Below are 10,091 nucleotides of genomic sequence, written 5' to 3' on the forward strand. Positions count from 1 at the left end.
GGCTAAGATTATAGAACAATCTATATTTTTGAACTCTGCAAATGTAGAATTTAATGTACTTATAGTGCATTATTAAAGATCTTTTCCCATATTTGACAGCAGGAGCGCTAGTAATCTATTATCTGCTGAAAATATTAGTAATATGACTACAAAATAGCCCAGAATAAGCTTGGAGGAAGCTATAGAATAGTTTGAAAAAACTTGGAAACAGTAGTACTGAAAATCCAATGTTTACGCAGCTTTAATATTAGCTTAATATTTTTAGCATGAAATGTTTAAATTCTAAATACTAATAAAACACATAAGAGTACAAAAGCCAGTCAGATTGACAGATTTAAGTATGGTCAATGAATTATTGACTTATGCCTAAGGATGGGTTCAAATATAATGACTGTACTACATTAGCATCCAGGAGTTTTGTACATATGGTATTGAGCTTGTTTTCAGATTTTGAAAGCAGTTAAATTGAACTTGCATATACAAAAAAGCAGACTATAATGTAAGCATGTCTAATATTGTCTTGTGTGTGTAAATACAGCCTTGAGCCCTTCACTGTTTTAGGTATCCAATTCTACAAATTTACTCCTAAATTCCTATGACATTTATTCCTACACAAGCCAATCATATACTATTCTAAATCCTAACATTTGCCTGAAATGTAATACTTGTTCTGCTTACTGGTTTTTCCTACCTCAACAATACTTCAAATTTGTGATTAAACAATATTTGCTGGTCTTTCATAAATTTTAGGGTTAAAACATGCTCTAAATCCAACTTCTAAATTTATGTATCAACCAGCCACCAGCATTTCTAATGAAATTCTAAGGCTTCTTTTCTCTGAGCTACAAAAGGATAGCTGGAATAATGGCACAGGATACTGTATTATGCTTTTTTATTCAAAAGCTAGAATAGCATCAATATCCATGTCATGGTGAATCAGAACACATGTAAAATACCTTACAATACATTAGATTCCAAAAAGGTACCAAAAAGTACAGTAAAATTAACACTTCCATTACAGGAAATGTATGACACAAAACCAATACAAAATAAAAAGGTGGAAAGTGATACTGGTTCCCTAAGATGCATCTCATTCTGTACAACTGGAATAACGTAGATCATAGTTAACTCCAAGAGGCAGTCCCTAGATGCAGAAGCTGCAGCTTTAAGCAGACCCTCAAAATCAGTTTCAATTTAACCTATCAATAAAATCATTAATCTTCAGCAAGGCTGAAATTTACACACCACACTCTCTAGACAACTATTATCTGTCAATATTAAACAAAGACATTTCCAGGGAAGTCTTCAGATACACATAACAGGCCATAGAAATGTATTGTAAAGTTAATTTTGGTACATAATTGTAATGTCCATCTACAGCATTAAGTACAAAACATATGCAGTAGTTTTGTGCATTAGAGCATGCCACTGCATACCTGAATACCTTTGATCAATATGGCTTGTAGTTATTCTGATGACCACGTCTTGGAGCCTTCCCATAATTTGAACTGCCTTGACCTAGGAGTAAGAAATCAAATGTGTGATATTAGTATTAGTCATGCTTGCATGTATCTGTAACTAGGTCCTATCCAAAATACACATATACTGAATAGTTATAATCTCCATTACTACATTCTACATTCAAAAACTCTTTAATTCTATATAGAGGAAAACACCATACTTTAGAAACTGTCCACACTAGAGTACTGCATGCAATACGTACCTCTTCTTCCACCTCTTCCTCGGCCGCCCCCAGAACCAAACTGTTGTTGCTGATACACTTCTTTTGGCTGTGCTACCTTAATTTCACACTGAAAAGATCACAATGTAAAACAGGTGTTCTTAACATCAGTACTATATATATATATATATACACACACACACACATACACACACACAATTTTAAATATTCAAATATCTGGATTACAAATACACTTTCCAAACAATGAAATCTGCAGGCAGATATTCTAGAAAAGACTTCTCTTTGGTGCAGAGAAGTTGACATTGTACTAGAATTTATAAGACACAATTTATACGCTCAGTACCTCTTTCAAAACTGAACTTTAATCTCTCAAGCTGTGCAAACCCAGCCTGTATGATTATATTTCCATATGCTGTCTGCAACCAGGGAACAGGCTGAGCAAAACATAGTTAACTATGGGCAACTATATCTTGTGAACATAGCCAAGACTATATACACATACATGCTTTTCAACTGACAGTGCTATGAACGCCAAGCACATGACCTTGAGTTTTAAACCATTATGCATTGACTGTAGGCCAGGACTAGGCAACATGTGCCTTCCAAATATTGTTGAATTACAACATCCACCATCCCTCATTATCTTCACGACAACTGGAATTATTAGGAGTTGAAGTTCAGCATCTGAAGTTCCAATACTCTAGCACCTCTACTATAAAGCTCTGCTCTGAAGACATCCTTCCACGTTCCACCACGATTTGTATTTTGTTTTATACCCTTCTGCTTCAAGCATCCATATTCTAATCACGCAACTTCCTACCTTTGGTTAAGCTACCTAGTTTTGTATTAATCTTTTCACAGAAATGCCTTGTTATTCAAGTGTCTTTAAAAAAAAAAAAGGTCAAGCAGCTTAATTTCCTTACTATCATGGGATCCAAGCAAATTAATAAAATTAAATTAATAGAAGCTTATTGATATTTTTTTGTTTGTGCACCTTGGTCTCAAAATGTCAGTCAAGGACACTCTGAACATCTTAAACAAAATGCTGTGCCAATATGAAATAGGCATCTTTCATAGACAGTTCTATAAATAAACGTATCTCCACTTAATTAGGGTTAAGTCCATTGTACCACCTTTGTACAAACCTAGCCATTCTCCTAGTTCAGGGCAACAATAATTAGAAGGTAACAAAATAAAGATACTTCCTTTTTTGAAAGTGGTTGCATTTTAAAGTGACTTTGAGGACAATAGGGATTATTTCCAATGATATCTTCACCACGGTGATACATTTTTAGCCTAATTTATTATTTTTCGTTTTTCTTTATGAACAGAAAGGGAAAAAAGACCCTAAAAATCTAGCACTATTTTACATGGTTCTGGAAGCTGTAAAAAGGGTAATAAAGGCCTGTTATATTTTTGTTGATTTCCTAGTTGACCCAAGGACTATTCTATAAATAGAATAACAACAGTAAACCAGCATTTTATACAACCTGTGTGCCTGTGCATTCCATCCTTCCAGTATCCCCTTCCCCATCAACAAATGTGGTCTGCATAAGCCTTGTATATCAGTCATTAATATTCCTTTTGAGGGTGTCACAGAATCCATAGCTTCTAGGTCTGATATAATGGCAAATGGCTGTTTCCATGAAAATGTAAATTAATTCACTGCATACATTAAACTAAGCCATATTTTTAACTAATTTGTTGAACAATCTTAAGTGTTGCAAATCATATTTAATGCTAGGCAGTACACATTTCTCAAATTATAAATATTTACCTATTAACTAAAAATTATTTGGGATAATGTAATGGAGTATTATTATTTTGTCTAGAAACTATTAGCCTTTACTTCTGGAAACCAGACATGTGCACTGTAATACCATCTATACTTACTGATGTTCTTTCAAATCTTTGACCATACAAAGGGAATTAAAATAATCTGGCTATTTCTAATTCTGTAGTACATATAGATCTTGTGGCTAACAGAGTACACAAAGGTACAGTGGATATAAAGTCTGCACACCCCTGTTAAAATGCCAGGTTTCTGAGATGTAAAAAAATCAGACCAAGACAAATCACTTCAGAATTTTTTCCACCTTTAATATAACATACAAGCAGTACAATTCAATTGAAAAACAAATCTTTTAGAGCCAAAAAATAAAAATTAAAAAAACTAGAATTATGTGGTTGCATAAGCGTGCACACCCTTAAACTAATACTTTGTTGAAGCACCTTTTGATTTTATGAGAGCATTCAGTCTTTTGGGGTAGGGGTCTGTCAGCATGGCACTTCTTGCCTTGGGAATCTTTGCCCACTCTTTCTTGCCAAAAAAGTTCAACCTTGGTCTCATCAGACCATAACACATTTTTCCACATGCTTTTGTCAGACTTGATGCAGGTTTTTGCAAAATGTAGCTGGGCTTGGATGTTTTTCTTTGAACTTTTTGGCCATCATTCCAAAAAGTATGTTTGGCACAAAAACAACACTGCGCATCACCAAGAGTACACCAGACCCTCAGTGAAGCCTGGTGGTGGCAGCATGATGCTTTGGGGCTGCTTTTCTTCAGCTGGAACTGGGGCTTTAGTCAAGGTGGAGGGAATGATGAACAGCTCCAAATATCAGTCAACTTTGGCACAAAACCTTCAGGCCTCTGCTAAAATGCTGAAGAGGAAGTTCACCTCTCGACATGACAATGACCCAAAGCATATATCCAAATCAACCAAAGAATGGCTTCAACAGAAGAAGATCAAAGTTTTGGAACGGCCCAGCCAGAGCCTGGACCTGAATCCAATTGAAAATCTGGGGGGGTGACCTGGAGAGGGCTGTGCACAGGAGGTTCCCTCGCAATCTGGCAGCTTTGGGGCGCTTCTGCAAAGAAGAGTGGGCAAAAACTTCCAAGGCAAAAAGTGCCATGCTGACAGACCCCTACCCCAAAAGAATGAATGCTCTCATAAAATCAAAAGGTGCTTCAACAAAGTATTAGTTTAAGGGTGTGCACACTTATGCAACCACGTTATTCTAGCTTTTTTTTTATTTTTTCTCCATTCTAGCTTTATTTTTATTTTAACAAATTAAAGTATTTGTTTTTCAATTGAATTGTACTGCTTGTATGTTATATTAAAGGTGGAAAAAATTCTGAAGTGATTTATCTTGGTATGATTTTTTTACATCTCAAAAACCTGGCATTTTAATAGGTGTGTGTGGACTTTTTATATCCGCTGTATATTTAGCCTACTCATTATATAGTTTCCACTCTCAAAATAAACTTTATAACGTAATTGTCTTATTTTCCCCCTTCCAACCATGTGCAAGATGTAGGGAGAGAGTAAGTTCCAGTCCACTATACATAAGACTGATGAACCTCAGTGCGTTGCTATTGTTATAGAAATTAGTTTATATGCATGTTTATTCAGGAAACATGGATTTCCACAGGTTATTTGATTTAAAATCAACCTTTTCTCAACAGCTTTAGAAATTAACAGAAGCATGTCCACTTTATTACATACTGTATTAACAGAAAAAATGATGCTAAACATTGATAATTCTACTCACAAGCTTTTAGAATAAGGTGGCTTCAGCTATAAACAAGAGTAAAAATGCTATAAAGGGTATACTTTCTCCTCACAGTACTTTATTCAAAGATTAAACATGAGATATAAGCTCAACTCATTACTTAGAGCTTAAAACCAATCATTTTGTCATGAATTCCTACCTTACTACCACTGACATTGTGGAATTTTTTCTCCAAGATTTTCTTCACTGGTTCTTCTTCCTTAAATGTGATGAATACAAACCCTCTTCTTTTATTGGTCTTTGGATCCATTGGAAGTTCAATTGCTTCAATCTAAAGAAATACAGTAATTGAAACGTTTATTAGAGTTATCTACTACATTAATTTATTAATTCTGATCAGTCTCTAAATCTAAGTCTCTAGTGTACAACTGCCTCATGCTGAAAGAAGCTGCAATTTATTAAGTATTAGGAAATTAGATGAAAGCTACATTTATAAAGAATATAACAAATGCAAGTTATTATTACTCTGTGCAATTACGATGAGGATTTATATAACTATTTTGCAAATTATTCCATCCAAGAATGACCATCTGCTGTGCTAAATGATTAGAGCTTATTAGAAGAACTGTTTACTATAAACATACCATGCTTGAAAAATCACTTATATGGAAATACAAATACAGACAATATAAAAAATAGATATTTAGTATGTAGGCCTATATGATTTGTCAACCATTTACACAAATACCATGATGTAACCAGTTATAATTTAACTGAAATACAAGGATACAAGCATGGTACATCGAGTGGCAGTCAACCTGACTCCTTCGTATCACATACCCCATATTTCTACTTAAAACTACTTTGGGTTAGAAAAAAATTGCTTTACTATTTCAAGTTAACGCTAGCCTATCTACCTAAACTTGCATCAGATTACACACCTCTCCAAACTCTCCAAAATATTCCCTGATTTTGTCTTCTGTTGCTTCTGGGTTAAGCCCACCAACAAATATTTTCTTCACAGGATCCTTTTTCATTGCCATTGCTTTCTTAGGGTCAATCACTCTTCCATCTAATTTGTGTTCTTTCTGCTCCAAAACCTATAAAGCAATTCAATAAATCACGATGAAACTGACAGACCATTTATAAGATTAATAGCCTGTGTCTCAGTCCATCAAACTCACCTTATCAACACTTGCTGCTTCTTTGAAGAGAATGAATCCAAAACCTCTTGATCTGCCTGTATTAGGATCCATCTTTATTGTGCAATCAGTTACTTCACCAAATTTTGTGAAGTAGTCTTTTAAGTCTTTTTTGCTTGTATCCCAACTGAGACCACCAACAAACATTTTCCTGTAACAAGGTAAGAGACACCGAAGAATGATGGTCATTATTACCATGGCAATACCTCATATGTCAATATAATTCAACTTCTATAATTTGTGATTTGTAGCCTTACTTTCATAAAATGAGTTCGCATGGGTTATACCAGTGGTCCAATTGCCTTCTCAAATCACCCAATTTCAGGTCTTGAGTTACTTACAATAAAAGCTAAACAAGGTATTTTACGAACATAAAAATTAATTATTCTAACTCAACTCATCAAGTATAAAGCCTCAAACTTCATTTAAGTGATATTGGTTTTATTTTCTAGCATAACATTCTGCCTTCATTACAACTTTATTTAGATATAATCAACCCTCCTGACATTTCAATTTGGCTGTGTGGAATTATGTAAAAGGATGTTGGGCAGGGGGGACACAGTTTTCAAATCCAGGCTTTCCCTAAGACAATTTAATGGGACAGAGAAACAAGACAGAGATTAAATATGGCAAATAACTTAGCATCACTTCTACAAGAATTATGCTGGAGTTACCTTAATCATATGAAGAAACTAAGTACTAGCTGCAACTAAATAAATGCTAGTGGATCTGCAATAGCTGTACCGGAGACATAGAGTTAAATAACATTACCACTCAATAATTTTAGAAATATAGCATACGTTCCTGTGCTCTAACAGTTTTTTAAGAGCTACTGCTGACTTCCGTTGAACTAACATATATTTTGGGGAAAGGGGTCATGTACCTTTTCAACTTTTAGTACAGATGCAAGGGTAGTAAGCTGTCCTTAAATGGCACTAACATGACGCACAAAGGAAGGGGGAGGACTAAACTACTGCCATTTCAGGAAACCAGAAGCCTTACTGCCCCTCCTTCCCCCCACCACCACATGGCGCCAACAAAAGGCAGCTCCAAGAACAAAGGAGGTCCGACTGCTGCAGCCCGGTCTCAGCTTTTTGTCTACTTCAGCACCAAAGACAAAGCCAGAAAAGGAAGGACCTGCGCGCCAACCACCCTCTGCAAAGAAGATCAGGCAAGGCAAGAAAAAGCGCAAGAACTGGCTTGGAGCTGAGCCAAAACAGCGGGTTCGGGCCTGTCACTCCGAGCAGGCTGCAGCCGTGCATGGCGCCGGAAACCACAGAAAGTGGGCGGGGGGAATATAACGACGCCGCTACCCTTACCCCGCATCCTCCTCGTTCTTGCTGGCATTGATCTGATCACCCTCGGCTCCATTCTGGCTACCGCTCGCCTCCGCAGAAGCTACCGACTGCCCCGCCTCTTCGCTTTCACCTTCGCCTTCGCCGTCGCCGTCGCCGTCGCCGTCGCCATCCCCCTCTCCAGCCTCGGCCACCACCACTGCCGCCGCCACCACTTCCTCCTCCTCCTCCTCCTCCTCCAGCTGCTGCTCTGGCTGCAACAGCTCCTCGTCGCCGCCACTCACGGATCCCTCGGCCGCCGCCGCCGCTTCATGCCCATTTTGGGTGGCGCCAAACTGGTGCTCCACCTCGGCCATGATTACTAGCCCAGAGAGTGCGCCGCTGCCTCGAACCTGCGTAAGCGACAACAACGGAAGTTCTCCCCGTCAGCGAGGCCTACGGGAAAAAAAGGAAGAGATGGCGCCTCCGACGTACGGAAGGAGCGCGTCCCACTCGGCCTCGCCACGCGAAGCCACCTCCCGGGGCTAAGCCAAGCGCCTCCCCCCTCGGGCTTCCAAGACTCACGTTAAACGCCGCTCGGCTCACGTTCCCAGAAGAACCGGAATCGGGTTCCTGAAGCTTCGTCTCGAGTCTGCCGGTCTGTGCCGATGTCGTCAGCGGCGACGGCAGCTCCTCCCCTCCCGCGCAGTTTCTGACAGACAAACAGACACGACGGTTCACAGCTATCCGGGGGGCGAAAGCACGCTCCCGCCTGGCCTCCTTTTATAGGCTTCTCGGGTCGCGCGGCCACTCCGCAACAAACCTCTCTCTTACTGGCCGAGCGCTTCAATCACTCATGTAGAAGCTCCTTTTTCGTTGGCTGTGAACGCCCTTGCGTACTCTTTCCCCGGCCACGCCTCTTTTCTAACTGCTGGCTGTGCGGCCTGCAGCTCTCTACGGGAGCGCGGAAATAGAGATTTAGAGGCCTCGCAGTCAGTAACCGTGACAGAGCTCCCACGTTGTCCCCGAGTTCACCGCCCTAATGAGCGAAAGCTCTCCTGGGATGCAAACATCAGTATCCCAGCTTGTGAGAGCTGCTTCCGGGCATCTGGAGGTCGGCGCTAGTATAACTAGGGTGGTACCTCGTTTCCCCCTTGTCCTCCCCCACATAAGCGCCGGCAGATCTGATCGGCACGTAGGAGGGCATGGGAATGGGGGCTCGAGCTGCTCCTCATCTCGCCCTATTTATCTAGGCAGCCTGCAGGCTGTGCGGGTTGTGTTTAAACCGTCCAAGAGGAAACGGTGGCCAAGAAGCGGAGGTGCTTCGGGGAGCGCCTGGCGCAGATCCCACGTGGCTGCGAGGGGTTAGTCAAGCCAGCCGAGGCACAGCCCGTGCTTCCGGCCACTTGCAGTTCCTGAGGCCGGTGTCCCGAGGGCTGTGGTCTTTGCCACGGCCCCCCTAAATGGCGGGGACTACCCCTTGGTGCTGGAGGCAGCCCGGCCGGTGGGGTCTCTGAACAGGAAGCGAGATAGGAGAAGCAGATGACAGACAAGTGGAGGTGCTGCAAGGGAGCAGCTGTCACCTGTAGTGCCGCAGCTGGGGTTGGATCTAGTTGCTTCGTGTCATAATGTCTGGGGAATCCTGTACTAGTGGGGAATTGTCTCCAATGCTTTGTCTAATTGTCAAAAGGAAACAGCCCCGTCCATTCCTTTGCTTACTGATACAGTGATGTTGACCTCACCTCTTTAACACCTTCCAGAAAAATGACAGGTAAAGGAGCAGGCATAAGGCTAGGCCACCACTGGCGAAAAAATCCCCTCCCCCAATACACTTTTCCAGATTAAATGCTCAAACTCACATAATCAGCTCTTGCTCATTAGACAAGATTTTATTTATAATATATAAAAATAAATCCTATTTAAGGGGGTATCAATCAAATGATGCTTTGGGAAGACTGCCACCTTAAAATTAAGAATATATTCAATAAATAATAATCTTTATAAAAAGTATATCCTGTACATGATTCCACAGAAGTAAATCCATCTAACTGCATCCAATTTATTACTAATTGCTGAAATACAAGCTAAGTTAAATGAGTGACCAACACTCTAGGGCCCCACATCCAAGTCAAAATAATATGACTGATGGAGTTTTAATCCTTACTGTTTCTGGTATTTTATCTGTCATCAAAAGATGTGTATACCAATAAGGATCTATGAAACATGGGGTGTACCCAAAGGTGAGGTAGAAGTTTTAGTTGAAAAGTGACTGGGTTGGCCATGGCTTCTACTGGAAATGGTCCCAGGAACCAATGATCCAATTTTTTTGGATGGATGGGCCGACGAAAGGTGTTTTGTAGATAACCATACAAGGTCTCCCACATCTAAAGGTGGTCCTGT

The 10,091-nt window shown here is 40.0% G+C and overlaps 1 protein-coding gene across 2 annotated transcripts; it reads right to left on the reverse strand.

Annotated features, from left to right (window-relative positions):
- Positions 1-223: 223 nt before the first annotated feature.
- On the reverse strand, positions 224-8,456 carry HNRNPAB (heterogeneous nuclear ribonucleoprotein A/B). 2 transcript variants are annotated; one of them, XM_063292263.1, is made up of 7 exons: positions 8,277-8,456; positions 7,737-8,104; positions 6,400-6,568; positions 6,157-6,315; positions 5,415-5,546; positions 1,724-1,811; positions 224-1,518 (listed from the first exon to the last, which is right to left on the reverse strand). In XM_063292263.1, the coding sequence occupies exons 2-7, from the start codon at positions 8,066-8,068 to the stop codon at positions 1,451-1,453; spliced, it is 948 nt and encodes a 315-aa protein (XP_063148333.1). In that variant the 5' UTR covers positions 8,069-8,104; positions 8,277-8,456; the 3' UTR covers positions 224-1,450. The 2 variants fall into 2 exon arrangements, with proteins under 2 accessions (XP_063148333.1, XP_063148334.1); XM_063292264.1 differs by having other exon boundaries at positions 7,737-8,147.
- Between the last annotated feature and the right edge of the window lie 1,635 nt (positions 8,457-10,091).

Source organism: Candoia aspera, chromosome 2 (genome assembly GCF_035149785.1).
Source record: "Candoia aspera isolate rCanAsp1 chromosome 2, rCanAsp1.hap2, whole genome shotgun sequence".
Taxonomy (NCBI): domain Eukaryota; kingdom Metazoa; phylum Chordata; class Lepidosauria; order Squamata; family Boidae; genus Candoia; species Candoia aspera.

Bases quoted from the DNA above. Each gene is read 5' to 3' on its own strand.
- HNRNPAB (XM_063292263.1), bottom strand. From the start codon at position 8,068: ATGGCCGAGGTGGAGCACCAGTTTGGCGCCACCCAAAATGGGCATGAA. The intron at 6,316-6,399 runs GTGAGTTTGATG...ATTGCTTTATAG, and splicing joins AAGCAGCAAGTGTTGATAAG to GTTTTGGAGCAGAAAGAACA. The intron at 1,519-1,723 runs GTACGTATTGCA...TCTTACTCCTAG, and splicing joins AGGAAGAGGTGGAAGAAGAG to GTCAAGGCAGTTCAAATTAT.